Source organism: Oncorhynchus mykiss, chromosome 1, assembly GCF_013265735.2.
Source record: "Oncorhynchus mykiss isolate Arlee chromosome 1, USDA_OmykA_1.1, whole genome shotgun sequence".
Taxonomy (NCBI): domain Eukaryota; kingdom Metazoa; phylum Chordata; class Actinopteri; order Salmoniformes; family Salmonidae; genus Oncorhynchus; species Oncorhynchus mykiss.
Genome location: NC_048565.1, coordinates 13,352,848 through 13,368,478, shown reverse-complemented (window position 1 = coordinate 13,368,478; position 15,631 = coordinate 13,352,848). Strand labels below are relative to the sequence as shown.

The following is a 15,631-nucleotide window of genomic DNA, read 5'->3' as shown; positions in this document are numbered from 1 at the left end:
TATCTTAGATTAATTCTGAATATTGTGAGGAAGTGAATGCTGGCTATGGCGTCTCAAAATAGACAAACAGTACTATTGCCTCTTTTTCTGTGTTTTTCAAGTGAATGTCTTTTATTTGAGCACACCTGTTTGGTTCAACGAGCCGACTTCGGCTAGCCGCCAGCGGAACTGAAGCATGCTGACGCCTTAACCGCCCACCTGTGTGTGTCTGTCTTTGGGTGTCTGTCTGTGTGTGTGTTGGTGATCTTTTGGGTCCATTGTACTTCCATGCTGGATCCAAACATAAAAAATGTATTGTGTGTGTGTGTGTGTGTGTGTGTGTGTGTGTGGGTTCCTGCAGGGATAAGGATGTTCTGTGGCAGAAATCGGACGCTCTGGAGTTTGAGCAGAAGCTGTGGGCAGAGGAGCGGTTGTTGCAGGACAAGGAGACCACCCACTGCCTGGGCTGCCAGGCCCATTTCACCTGGTGGTTACGCCGACATAACTGCAGGTGGGCACAGAGAGTGCGCTGACTCACTAGATGGCCTTGTTATGTCTTGTTACAGGAACAATGGACAACATGTTAAGCGCTACTAGCAACACAACCAGATAGCAGAGGAAGAGTAGGCAATGATTTGACTGAGATTTCAACTTGTGTTTTCACACACAATACACTGCCAGTCTTGGCCGAGATTTGGATTAGTGATCAGCGCATGTGTAGTGGAAAAAGGAAGTAAAATCAAACCAATGTTATTTGTCACATGCGCTGAATACAGTGAAATGCTTATTTACAAGCCCTTAACCAACAATTCAGTTTTAAGAAAATTCCCCAAAAAGGGAAGAGATAAGAATAACAAATAATTAAAGAGCAGCAGTAAATAACAATAGCGGGGCTGTATACATGTGGTACCAGTACAGAGTCAATGTGGAGGCTATATACAGGGGGTACCGGTACAGAGTCAATGTGGAGGCTATATACAGGGGGTACTGGTACAGAGTCAATGTGGAGGCTATATACAGGGGGTACCGGTACAGAGTCAATGTGGAGGCTATATACAGGGGGTACCGGTACAGAGTCAATGTAGAGGCTATATACAGGGGGTACCGGTACAGAGTCAATGTGGAGGCTATATACAGGGGGTACCGGTACAGAGTCAATGTGGAGGCTATATACAGGGGGTACCGGTATAGAGTCAATGTGGAGGCTATATACAGGGGGTACCGGTACAGAGTCAATGTGGAGGCTATATACAGGGGGTACCAGTACAGAGTCAATGTGGAGGCTATATACAGGGGGTACCGGTACAGAGTCAATGTGGAGGCTATATACAGGGGGTACCAGTACAGAGTCAATGTGGAGGCTATATACAGGGGGTACCGGTGTCGAGGTAATTGAGGTACTGGCAGAGGAAGCTGTAATGGCAGTGCTTCTATTGCTTTTAGAGCTGACTGGACACGTCAGAGAGAGTCGGTGACTTTGTTTTGTTTGTATCGTGGCTTCCACAGACTTCGGTCTGACTGGTCATTTGAATGTCACTCTTGAATTGATGTTGAGAGAAAAGGTGTTCCGCTCTATTGCACTGTGATACAATAGTTTCCAGAAATTTAGAAAATCTGAGAGGTTTCAGGTTTTGGGTGAATGTTCCACAGTGTTATAATACTACAGTACACTCTTCTTGTTTCAGGCTGTGTGGACGTGTCTTCTGCTACTACTGTAGTAACAACTTTGTGATGACCAAGCACAGTGGGAAGAAGGAGCGTTGCTGCAGGGAGTGTTACTCCCAGCACAGCGCCGTGGTGGAGAGGTTCACCGAGGGTGAGCTGAGCCCCTCCGATACCCAGCCACCTCCCCTCAGTTTTGGGCCTCACTCACCCCCCGAACCAGCCCCCTACAAACCCACTCCCAGGGTTAAAGGTGAGATGTACACACATATGCAAACGCACAAATATCATACCCCCAAAACATGCTAATCTCTCACCATTACCATAACAGGGGAGGTTAGCATTTTTTGGGGGGGTATGATATTTATGCCTCTGTAACTCATCATTATTCATGATTCATTCAGGACTATCCATAATCATGGTAGCATCCGCATTGATGTAGAAGTGTTCATATTATATTCTTATTTACAATAAAAGTGACTCCAAAATGACAATACATGATTTACCAGTCATTGCTATTGGGCACAAAATAATATGAAACACAACCAAAACAAACAAACAGCAAATGCATCCAACAAGTTCGTAGAGTCACAAGCTTGATGAGGTCCTTGTGTGCTAGGAATATGGGACTAAAGACTAAACTTTTGACAACTTTAATACACATATAAGTGAATTTGTCCCAATACTCTTGGTCCCCTCCATGGGGGGGACTTTACAAAAAGTGGTGTGGGGTGCCGGCCACCCCTAGCCTGGTTCCTCTCTAGGTTTCTTCCTAGGTTCCTGCCTTTCTAGGGAGTTTTTCTTATCCACTGTGCTTCTACATCTGCATTGCTTGCTGTTTGGGGTTTTAGGCTGGGTTTCTGTACATCACTTTGTGACATCTGATATAAAAAGGACTTTATAAATGTGATTGATTCTAGGGGTTTACCCTGTTCTGAGCAAAAAGGGAAACATTTTTTAATCTAATTTCTTTACTCTCCATTCTGCTTTACTGCATTCATTTGAAAATGACAAAACTCGCAGCGGAGATTGCGTTTAGATAAACTTTTAGATAAAGTTTGTAAGTGAATTAAACATGTTCAATTGCTTTGATTAGCTTATTCTCTCACTGCCCTGAGTTTAAGAGAAGGGTTTAGCTATCTTGGAATTAAAAACATTTCCAAGAACAAATCCAACTTTATTTTCAAGAATCGTATTTCTTCTTGAGTTATGGTAATGAGCTTGAGTCTGTATTCACGCTCCCGGATCCGGGATGGCTAAGTGCTAGAGGTTAACTATGTATTTTAGACATAAAAGCTGACAGTATCTCATTTTTATCCACATAAAATATGCGTTGAAATACTATCAGAAAGATTTTGGATAATTTTCACACCTTTTCATTTCCTTTAAACCGGTCAAACTTTTGAAATTCCCCTGGTCCCTAAATGGCCTCTTTCTGTGAGAGAAGCAGAAATGAAAAATAAAACGTTACTGATGTCAACTAGATTGTTGATGATGCATTGATCATTCTATAAATGTATGCCCATTATTGTGGTGATCAAGGCTTTCTTTAATATTCTGGACAAGCATCAAGTAATGACAGAATACAAACTGCATCTATCTAATTATAGACTAAGAAGTTGACTAAGAAATAGCCTACCAAATGTCAGAAATTATAAGCAGAAAAATATCTAAATGAGGCTTAAAAGCTATTTTTTCCCCCTGCACAGCCTATTGTTCTGCCATCCCTGAGTAACGTGTGCAGGTAGCCTACATGTTGCCTGGCTACCCAAACTCCTTGCTACGGCCAAACGCTATTCCACACCCACGGACGTTCGTTTCTTCTCCGCAATGAGTCTGGATCCGAGTACCCCCCCAACGATTTCTAGGACGCAAACACCTTCTAACTGTTCTGATTGGACCCAGAAACTGATGGGTTGGGCCAGAGCCAGAACTTTGATACTCTAGTTGATTAGAGATGATCCAATCTCGGATGACTTTGTTTTGTACAACACCCCTCATTTTGAAGTCGCCACAAAAAGTATCTAGCGAACTAAAGTATCTAGTGAACTAAAGTATCTAGTGAACTAAAGTATCTAGCGAACTAAAGTATCTAGCGAACTAAAGTATCTAGCGAACTAAAGTATCTAGCGAACTAAAGTATCTAGTGAACTAAAGTATCTAGCGAACTAAAGTATCTAGTGAACTAAAGTATCTAGTGAACTAAAGTATCTAGCGAACTAAAGTATCTAGTGAACTAAAGTATCTAGTGAACTAAAGTATCTAGTGAACTAAAGTATCTAGCGAACTAAAGTATCTAGCGAACTAAAGTATCTAGCGAACATAATGCAGCGGAATAATTCAGTTTGAGTCGTCAGGCAAGCCTTTTGGAGTAATTGTTTGACAATCGGATAAAAACATCATGACCTGTTGTGTTTATGCCACATTAAAAGGTAGGCTAATACATTTTCAAAGTTAAACAGCATATCTTCACTATTAGGCCCATAAAGACCCTATTAAATGAATAGGGATTTTATAAGTAATTCTATGATTATGCCCATATAAAAAGAGAAGTGCTTGAACATATAGGATATACGTCTACCCAGTGATGCCAACTTAGCAATTTCGTTGCTAGATTTAGCAACTTTTCAGACTACCCTGGCAGCTTATTTTTCAAACAGCACCTAGCAACAAATTTAGCTACTTTAAAAAATGTATTTGTAACTTTTAGCAACTTTTGAAAGGTGACTCAAATGTTAAAATGCATTTTCCCTCTAAATGACACAAAAGCGATTTTCTCTGTCACACAGTCAGTCACAACACACCTGCCTGGCTGAAAAAGTGCATTGTGAGTGATGTTAGCAGCAGGCGCTCAGCTCGTGCACAAGCAGCAGCAGGCCAGCAGCAATTTCAGCAAATTGCAAATCATTGTTGGCAGCAGTAGTACGGGTTCGATGAGCCAAACCCAATGATTATAGTTGGTTACTAATGTTTGATCTTGAACAGAACTTACAACATCAATCAACATGTCTCAATCAAAATTGTACAGCCAGAAGTACAGAAAAGAGTGGGAGTCTGCACCTGAACAAATGTCAAATCCTATTTTTTGCAGAGATGGCCAGTCAATTTGAGTAACGTTATTGTGTATGCTACATAATGACGCAGTTTTACGTCATTACAAATCAACCTGCCTCTAGCAACTTACCCTGAAAATTTGTTGGCAACACTGCTTCTACCTCAGAGGATAGTAGACAGGCTGGTAAGTACATCAAGAGAAAAGCCTTGGTGATCACAATCTGTTGTGCATAAACACACAATGTTATCATAACAATGGCTTTTCTCTGTGTAAAACGTGTATGACTGTCTGGTATTAGAATAGGCATAGGTTTGACTTCCTGTCATGTCTTATGTAGCTCTTATGAAGGCTTTATGAATGTATACATAAGAGGCTACAGTAAAGTGTTACAGGTACATGACTGGTTTGACGTCCTGTGTCCTTTGCAGTGTCGGACCCCAGTGCCAAGTCTGATGACGCGGCCTATGACATCATCACGCAGGAGGAAGTGAATGGGACCTACGACAGTGACTCACTGTCCCAAACAACAGGCGGTTCACTGGAGGGAGAACAGGACACACGGCCACTGGGGGCGCTAGACATGTGAGTGCAACCAGACGTGGACAGATACCTAGCCAAATTAAACACGCCCGCGCGCACACACACAAATGTGTACGTACACATACACACACACACAAATGTGTACGTACACATACACACACAAACACAGCATTCACAGTCCAAGTGTCCAGTCATGACAAACTCTCTCTCAAACAGTCATGTCAAAGCCATGACAAACTCTCTCTCAAATCTCTGAAAGACAAAAAGTTCAGTGTGACCTTCACACATTCTGCTGCCTTCCATTTATGAACACCTGCTGCTGAAATGATTGTAAATGGAAGGCATGAGCAGACCAAGGAGAACCCCAGGAGTAAACAATGGGAGAGAACATGACTGTGAGTTTATGCATCCAGAGGTGCGATTTAAGACATCCACATTTATAAATGTGATTTCTTATATCATCGTCTCCCGTTTTGGAGAATATTCTAATCTCAGATATTGCTTCGGCTTGATTGGACCCTTGTTTGTGAGGGGTGTCGTTATCAAAAAACACACCATGAACAAAGTGAGCGATGTCACCCAAGATCATTCCAAAAAATGTATTTGTGACTCACCGTAGCCATCAATAAGTCACTCTCTTTACAGGTTTCTCAGTCATCTGAGAAACCTTCGAAATATAGAGCTTTACTTGTCACACTTTCACTCTGTATCCTTCTGGTGATCTAGTCGATCCCCCTACGGACCCAAGCCCTAGCTGTACTGGGCCAGGTTACACTGGAGCCAAGCTGAGGCAAGCCTAGCTGTACTGGGCCAGGTTACACTGGAGCCAAGCCTTAGATGTACTGGGCCAGGTTACACTGGAGCCAAGCTGAGCCAAGCCTAGCTGTACTGGGCCATGTTACACTGGAGCCAAGCTGAGCCAAGCCTAGCTGTACTGGGCCAGGTTACACTGCAGCCAAGCCTTAGATGTACTGGGCCAGGTTACACTGGAGCAAAGCTGAGCCAAGCCTAGCTGTACTGACCCAGGTTACACAGGAGCCAAGCCTAGCTGTACTGTTCCAGGTTACACAGGAGCCTAGCTGTACTGTTCCAGGTTACACAGGAGCCAAGCTTAGCCAAGTCTAGCTGTACTGTTCCAGGTTACACAGGAGCCAAGTCTAGCTGTACTGGGCCAGGTTACATATCCACCATACTAGAACCGTGCTGGAAAGGACAATGTGAAAGCAAAATGTGGTCCAGCACAGCACGGTACGGTTCTGGTCAGTCCCATAGTGTTAATCAGCCCAGTAGGTACAGTGGGGCAAAAAAGTATTTAGTCAGCCACCAATTGTGCAAGTTCTCCAACTTAAAAAGATAAGAGAGGCATGTAATTTTCATCATATGTACACTTCAACTATGACAGACAAAATGAGAAGGAAAAAATCCAGAAAATCACATTGTAGGATTTTTAATGAATTTATTTGCAAATTATGGTGGAAAATAAGTATTTGGTCACCTACAAACAAGCAAGATTTCTGGCTCTCACAGACCTGTAACTTCTTCTTTAAGAGGCTCCTCTGTCCTCCACTCGTTACCTGTATTAATGGCACCTGTTTGAACTTGTTATCAGTATAAAAGACACCTGTCCACAACCTCAAACAGTCACACTCCAAACTCCACTATGGCCAAGACCAAAGAGCTGTCAAAGGACACCAGAAACAAAACTGTAGACCTGCACCAGGCTGGGAAGACTGAATCTGCAATAGGTAAGCAGCTTGGTTTGAAGAAATCAACTGTGGGAGCAATTATTAGGAAATGGAAGATATACAAGACCATTGATAATCTCCCTCGATCTGGGGCTCCATGCAAGATCTCACCCCGTGGGGTAAAAATGATCACAAGAACGGTGGTAAAAACTCAACTCGTCGTGTTTGGAGGACAAAGAATGCTGAGTTGCATCCAAAGATCACCATACCTACTGTGAAGCATGGGGGTGGAAACATCATGCTTTCTGTCTGTTTTTCTGCAAAGGGACCAGGACGACTGATCCGTGTAAAGGAAAGAATGAATGGGGCCATGTATCGTGAGATTTTGAGTGAAAACCTCCTTCCATCAGCAAGGGCATTGAAGATGAAACGTGGCTGGGTCTTTCAGCATGACAATGATCCCAAACACACCGCCCGGGCAACGAAGGAGTGGCTTCGTAAGAAGCATTTCAAGGTCCTGGAGTGGCCTAGCCAGTCTCCAGATCTCAACCCCATAGAAAATCTCTGGAGGGAGTTGAAAGTCTGTGTTGCCCAGCAACAGCCCCAAAACATCACTTCTCTAGAGGAGATCTGCATGGAGGAATGGGCCAAAATACCAGCAACAGTGTGTGAAAACCTTTTGAAGACTTACAGAAAACGTTTGACCTCTGTCATTGCCAACAAAGGGTATATAACAAAGTATTGAGATAAACTTTTGTTATTGACCAAATACTTATTTTCCACCCATGACCTGCAGAGGCACAGGAGCAGTGTCCCCAGACGACCCGGAAGAGAATGTACCCACTGTGCAGGACACAGAGATCACCCTTCTCAAGTCTGGAGAAGTCACGTGAGTCTAGAACCTTGCGCGCACAGACACAATTGCACACACACAATCACACATATGTTGGAAATAAAAGCACTACCGTTACAGCTTCCTCTGCCAGCACTTCCTTTTTCCACAATACCTACGCTGATCAAGAAACCAAATCCTGGCCAAGACTGCCAGTGTATTGTGTGTGAAAACTCAAGTTGTAATCTCAGTCAAATCAATGCCTACTCTTCCTCTGCTATCTGGTTGTGTTTGCAGGCTGGTTGTCCCTCTCAGCATCGAAGACATCTCTCAGTTTGGCGATGGCTCCCGAGAGCTCTTTGTCAAGTCCAGTTGCTACAGCGTGATCAACATCGCCGTGGTCGATTGTGGGCCTACCGTGAGTTGGGTGTTCTCCTCGGAGCCCAAGAGCATCTCTTTCAGCGTGGTGTACCGTGAGACCACCGATGTCCCGGTGGAACAGTCCAAGGTAGGACCACTATGGACCAGCTCCGCTCATAGACCAGTGGTCAGTCACTAACCCTGGACCTAAAGAGCTATTGGAGGTACAAGCAGGATTTTGTGCAGTCATCAAGACTAAGATGAGTTGGCCTGTTGCTCTCCAGGGCCGTGATTAGGAGGCCTGTTGCTCTCCAGGGCCGTGATTAGGAGGCCTGTTGCTCTCCAGGGCCGTGATTAGGGGGCCTGTTGCTCTCCAGGGCCGTGATTAGGAGGCCTGTTGCTCTCCAGGGCCGTGATTAGGAGGCCTGTTGCTGCAGATGATCCCAGTAGCTAATAATAACCCTCGTTGAGTCTAAATAGTGTAGGATGATGTTGCCCCTAGACGCTGATCTCTGGTCAGTTTTGCATTTCCCTAACTAATGTTTAAATTCTGGATTGAGAACGGAAAGATTATTCTAAATCTGTACCTGTAGGGGAAGCTTCACCCGAGAGCAGTGTAAATGAGAGAGGAGCTCCCCCTGCTGAGAACAGAACTCTTTATTGACCTTTCACCTAAAGTAGAGCAAGCAGCCTGGTGCAGCTCAGGTAGTCCATTGCACTCCAGGGAATTAACTATGGACTAGAGGTCGACCGATTAATAGGCAGGGCTGATTTAAAGTTTTCATAACAATTGGTAATCGACATTATTGGGCGCCGATTATGACCGATTACATTGCATTCCATGTGGAAACTGCGTGGCAGGCTGACCACCTGTTACGCGAGTGCAGCAAGGAGCCAAGATAAGTTGCTAGCTAGCATTAAACTTATCTTACAATCAATCTTCACATAATCACTAGTTAACTACACATTGTTGATGATATTACTAGTTTATCTAGCTGGTCCTGTGTTGCATATAATCAATGCGGTGCCTGTTAATTTATCATCGAAACACAGCCTACTTCGCCAAACGGGGGATGATTTAATAAAAGCGCATTCGCGAAAAAAGCACAATCGTTGCACGAATGTACCTAACCATAAGCATCAATGCCTTTCTAAAAATCATTACAAAGATGTAATTTTTTTAAAATCTGCATATTTAGTTAAATAAATTCATGTTAGCAGGCAATATTAACTAGGGAAATTGGGTTACTTCTCTTGCGTTCATTGCACGCAGAGTCAGGGTATTTGCAACAATTTGGGCCGCCTGGCTCGTTGTGAACTAATTTGCCAGAATTTTACGTAATTATGGCATAACATTGAAGGTTGTGCAATGTAACAGAAATATTTAGACTTGAGTTGCCACCCGTTCGATAAAATACGGAACGGTTCCGTATTTCTGTGTTTATTATATTATAATTAAGTCTATGATTTGATATTTGATAGAGCAGTCTGACTGAGCGGGGGTAGGCTGCAGCAGGCTCGTAAGCATTCATTCAAACTTTACTGCGTTTGCCGACAGCTCTTAGCAATGCTTGATTCACACGCGGTTTATAACTTCAATCCTATCAACTCCGGAGCTAATGCTGGCAATACTATTGTGCCTATTAGAACATCCAATAGTCAAAGGTATATGAAATACAAATGGTATAGAGAGAAATAGTTGACGCGTTGTAATTCCAATAACTACAACCTAAAACTTCTTAACTGGGAATATTGAACCTCCAGCTTTCATATGTTCTCATGTTCTGAGCAAGGAACTTAAAACGTTAGCTTTTTTACATGGCACATATTGCACTTTATTGCACTTTACTTTCTTCTCCAACACTGTGTTTTTCCATTATGTAAACCAAATTGAGCATGTTTCATTATTTATTTGAGACGAAATAGATTTTATTTCTGTATTATACTGTATTAAGTTAAAATAAGTGTTCATTGTTCCTTCAGTATTGTTGTAATTGTCATTATTACAAATATATATAAAAACCGTCCGATTAATCGGTATCTGCTTTTTTTGGTCCTCCAATAATCGGTATTGGTGTTGAAAAGTCATAATCGGTCAACCTCTACTATGGACAGGCCTAAATGTAAATGCTTCTAATGGAAACAATTATGAAAAGCAACATGCATAACCATGGTAACAGGTGAAAGGGAACCCTTTAAAGCATGGGTTCCTAAACCTTTTGGGACCACCACCCCATTTTGACATCTGAACATTTTCGAGACCCGATCCATTTGAAAAAAAGTATGTAATTAACAGTCAATGTAAAAAATATATATATTTGGGGCTATGACAGAAAATTGAAAAACATTCTAACAGTATTTCTGATTGTCTTCTCAACTCATGATCCATACTTTTATTGTGGGGATATAACAGTCAATCTCAAATTAGTCTTACGTAATGTATCTTATCTCACCACCACTAATGAGATGGGTGTGCTTGATGCATGTCGCGTCAGAGCTTCTCAAAGTCAGGGGGCGTGGTCGACAGTGAGCACCTCATCTCTGCTGTCACATCCAACCTGGATTGATATTTGGTTTTAATGCAGACGAGAGCACTGATAAGAGCTGGCGAAGGGTAGCCTACCATGAGTTTTATGGTGCTTTCAAGACAGCTGGGAACTCTGAAAAATAAGAGGTCAAAACATGACATCAGTGAACTTTATTATTGTTATTATATTCTTTTTTTTATACCCCCAATTTTGTGGTATCCAATTGGTAGTTACAGTCTTGTCCCATCGCTGCAACTCCCGTATGGACTCGGCAGAGGTGAAGGTCGAGAGCCATGTGTCCTTCAAAACACGACCCCGCCAAGCCGCTCTGCTTCTTGACACAATTGGACACCTTCAAAATTCTTGTCGTAGGAAACATGTACACCTGGCAACCGTGTCAGTGTGCATGCACTCGTCCCACCACAGGAGTCGCTAGAGCACGATGGGACAAGGACATCCCGGCCTGCCAAACCCTCCCCTAACCCATACGACGCTGGGTCAATTGTGAGCCGGTGGAGACAGCCTAGAATTGAACGTAATGCGCCAATGTAAACTCAGATTTTGATATAAATATTAACTTTATCAAACAAAACACATGTATTGTGTAACATGAAGTCCTATGAGTGTCATCTGATGAAGATCATTAGGTTGCATTATGTTTGATTTGATAGAAGGGTTAAAACTCAAGCAGGGAGTTACATTCTGTTTTTCAGGAACTCAGGCTAGTGGCTGGTGGCTGGTGGCTAGTGGCTACAATATGGCAGCAACTACAAAGATGATTCTACATCATCACAGAAAACACTGATTGTTTTTGCTCCAATGCAATCTGTTAGGGACAGCGTCCTGCTTGTGGAACTGCAATATATGTTACAACTGACAATAAATATTTGTGGGAATGTTCGTTTAAAACGTCACAAGGTTTTCATTTCAGCTGTTTAAAAGTAGAGAGATAGGCTACATCATCATGGTTCAGAAGAGGTTGAGTAAAGACTGAAACGTAAACGGACGGGGAGTGTGAGCAGTAGCTACATAGTGTGTGTAAAATAACACGAGCAGAACGTGGTCCGGATCCTTAGCTTTGAGAAAGAGGTTTCCATAGGGACAGGAGAGGGCGGGGGCTAAAACTCTCAATAAAATAACTTTGGGTTTTGAATGGTCACCTAAAAGAAGGGCTCCCCCACTTCCCAATTCCCAATTAAATGAACCTATCAGATTACAACAAGACTGAAGATTGGGGCCTCTTTTTGAACATGAACTTTAATATCTCAAATATAAACGGCTCCACATCGACAATATTATCACTGAGTGTTATAAGCTAGGACTTATTCTCGTGTTCTCGTCTCAGGTGCTGATTCCTCTGACTCGCTGTAACTCTCACAAAGAGACCATCCAAGGCCAGCTGAAAGTCAGGAACCCTGGTCTCTACACTCTCATCTTTGACAACTCCTTCTCAAGGTATGATACACCACACACCTTTATTATTAGAATTACCCTTGTAGTCAGTCGACACTCTTTACCTCTCCTTGTGCTTGTGTAGAGCAGAACGTTATCCCTTCTCAGCGAACGATAGGCAAAACAGTCACGTTCTTAACCGTAACCACACTGAAACCCACCTTCTCATGGCAGTGTGCTTCTGTAGAACATCTATCGCTAGCATCAAGTCAGTCTCCAGTTCCCATGTGCCCTTGTGGTGAAGGATGACACAGCTCTCTGAAGCACTGCAGTACTATGAAGTTGCTTTATGAGGGTTTCATTTTTGTTGCAAAATGTTATATTGTTCTATTTCTTCACTACAACCCTGACAGGTTCATCTCAAAGAAAGTCCTCTACCACTTGACAATCGAGAAGACGATTATATACGATGGGAGTGACTTCTAAGTCTGGATAATGGATACTTACGCAGGGTGGAGGTTATAGTTTTTTTTCAAATGCGTATTTGTTTCTGGATGCCCCACCAAGTACACTATTTTATGTTTGGTTTTGCTCTTATATATATATTTAAAAAAAAAAGTTTTTGTTGGATCCCTATATTTTTAACACTAATGTTTTTATGTTTTGAGTGTGTTGGTCATGTTTTAGTTAGAGCACTACAGACATGGTGGTTGTTTTGAACTAATGGACTCTTCACATAGAGTATGTGGTGAAACAAACGTACAGATGTAGGGTCTTAATTTGATTACCCTCTTGCAGGAGAACTTTCATGAAATGTAAAACCTGTTGTGTATTTGAGGCTTAAAGAGGCTTCTAAAGTTTGTTGTTTCCACTTTTACATTTCAGACTTGATTTTCCCTTACAAAAATCTATCAAACCCTAAAGAAATGCCAATTAATTATAATTCACATTTTCTGTTGCTGCAGGATTATTTTCCTGCTGTAGCAAACGGGGTCCAAATTTAGATCCTACATCTGTAGGAAAACCAGGAATTCAAAACTTAACCACAGGTGAAGAGTTAAAAGGGTAGCCTTATGAGTTCACTACATGGTCTTGTTAAACAGAGATAGAGAGGTTATTGCGTACACATTTATACAATGTTATTAGCTATGATTGTTTTCTATCATGGACTAACACAGTGTCCACAAGTAAGATGACACTTATTGAGCAACTGCTCACATTGTAATCACACAATACAGAGGACAATACTGAACAAAATAGCATATTTTTCATGCTACAAAAACATGAATAATGTTAATAAAACAAGTACAGCTAGACTACATTATGTTTAGGAGGAGGCAGTTACTTTGTGTCATCCTCAAATGCTGCCAGGCTGAAGGGAAGATAATTGTGTGGGGGGAAAATGGGCACTAAGTAATACAAGAGATTGAAAGCTTTGCTACCAATTGCTTGTGTCTGTGGGAGCTTTTGAAGCCTTCTGTTTAAACGAATTGAACTCAGACTCATGGGTTATACACTATAGAGGAACTCTCTTCGACCGTTAATAGGCTTTCCTCAAGTTTTTCCATAGTTTCAAGATTTCAAATGAAAGACTGCAATATTTATTTGAATGTAAAAAGCACGTGGGGAGCATTTATATCCCAAAAGGATCGTTTTTAAGAAATCAATTTTCAAATGGTTTTGATGCAAAATAATGTTTAATGATAATTTCATTAAGATAACTGCAACATAATAATTTGGTTGTATTGCTTCAATATTATACAGCACACTATCAACTAACATGATCTATTACTGTGACCTATAAGAACAATGTCACTTACTGACAAAGCAAGTGCCAACTTTTGCCTATAGGAGATAAGTTCCCCTTCAACATAGTTTTGAATTATGTTTTGATTACAAAAGACACATATAAAATTGCACTTTAAAGAAAAAAAATTACGATTTTCCAAGTGTGGATTTACACGTGTTTTGCATAGCCAGTTCTTGCTATAGTCCGCATCTTTGAGAATACACTGCTGTGCCCAGGGCTTATACTCTTTTGTGTTTAGGCTATCCTCCCTGAGCACCTCAAGGCATAGTGTAGTGTACCACGGCAAGCTTATGTTTGTGTAAGGTCTCTTTGGATAAGATCTGGATTGAGCATAACAGCAGGCCTATAGATTATATACCATCATAGGAATATGATTTCGTTATGTTTCGTTATAAGGGATTTTAGTATTTTGTTATAGCCATACATTTTAGATACCGTGTATAAATAGGACATCTGTTTTTTTGTTCTTGTAAGGATCATAAGTGTTGATATTTTCCTTTGTATGTATTATAGTATCTGAAAGCAATAAGGAATGACATCTCAGTCATACCATCAGTCAAGGAGGCGACCAATGTTCTTCACTAATGAAGCCAGCTCTGGGGTGAATTTTCCTTTAGTACAGATCTAGGATGAGCTTCCCCTCCACCAGTCATAACCTTAACCCTTAGTGAGGAAAATTTCAACACTGACCCAAGATCAGATTCTAGGGGCAACTTCACCCTACCTACACCAATGGGGCTCAGTAACTACATCGAATGCTGCTTTTACAGAGAACTGTTTTCCATTTTTATTGGGAGCTTTTCTTTTGTATTTTATAAGTGGTCTAAATGTGTGCGATTTGTATACAAAGCCTCATATTTTCTCTACAGTTTTGCACTTTTGGATTGAATTTAGCAATAATAATGATTTACAATGTCACAAGGAATAGTATTTTGATAGTACTTTCTGGTGTTTGTAAAAGTGATTGTGCAGGGAAAAATATCCTATCTTTTTTAACAAACTGAGGGCTTTCAAGTCTGCCACCAGCATCATGTGACTTCAGTGAAATCCACATGACCCTATTCTTTATCTATGCAGTCACTATGATGTAAAAACATGTACAGTTCAACTTAAAAATAAAGTTTGTTAATGATGTCACTCTCTTCCTCCTCCTAACTCCTCACACCTGTTCCAGGTTGGAAGTCTTTAGCCCTGTTTATATCTGGTGCTGGTATCTGGTGCTAACATGCACTGGGTATAACATGCATCTTGTCCACATTCTGATTGGGCTCACAGTTTTAGACAGAAGTATTCAATTAAGATATGCATTGTGATCTGATTGTGATCAGATCTTCCTTACCACCTCCAGAGGATCCATTGTATCTTGTCGTTTGGAACTAGACTTGGCGCTCCGGTACCCCTACCTACATGGAATCATAGACTATCGTATCCACGCAGCTTGGGGGCAGCCGTGACAACAAGATGAGGCGAAAATGTGCATTGATGTGTGCGCCGGAGCTACCAGGCCATTAGTGAATTAAGTGCGCATTGTGCTTTAATGTTAATGTATGTATTGACTTCTAAGATTAAAATAAAGAGGAAAATCAACTGTGTACATTCCAGTCTACAGGTGATCTGTCCAAAGTGGAAATGGCCCTAATTACACCCCACACATGCTTACAGAAATGTCCAATGATGCACAAGAAAAGACTGGAATACAGTCGGACACTGGGTTTAACGCACATAAGGCGCAGTAAACCCACAATAAAAGTTTACATGGGTAGTGTTAGATGTGATAATCAAATTTCA

The 15,631-nt window shown here is 41.6% G+C and overlaps 1 protein-coding gene across 2 annotated transcripts in view; it reads left to right on the top strand.

Annotated features, from left to right (window-relative positions):
* Nucleotides 1-15,437, top strand: part of LOC110485093 (FYVE and coiled-coil domain-containing protein 1) — a 44,689-nt gene extending 29,252 nt beyond the window's left edge. For both annotated transcript variants that reach the window (XM_021556168.2, XM_021556221.2), the window contains exons 12-18: nt 341-490; nt 1,665-1,894; nt 5,125-5,278; nt 7,718-7,810; nt 8,051-8,261; nt 11,987-12,096; nt 12,447-15,437. In XM_021556168.2, coding sequence (XP_021411843.2) covers nt 341-490; nt 1,665-1,894; nt 5,125-5,278; nt 7,718-7,810; nt 8,051-8,261; nt 11,987-12,096; nt 12,447-12,519 — 1,021 coding nt within the window. In that variant the 3' untranslated portion in view covers nt 12,520-15,437. The remainder of the gene's footprint in view (nt 1-340; nt 491-1,664; nt 1,895-5,124; nt 5,279-7,717; nt 7,811-8,050; nt 8,262-11,986; nt 12,097-12,446) is intronic.
* The last annotated feature ends 194 nt before the right edge of the window (nt 15,438-15,631 follow it).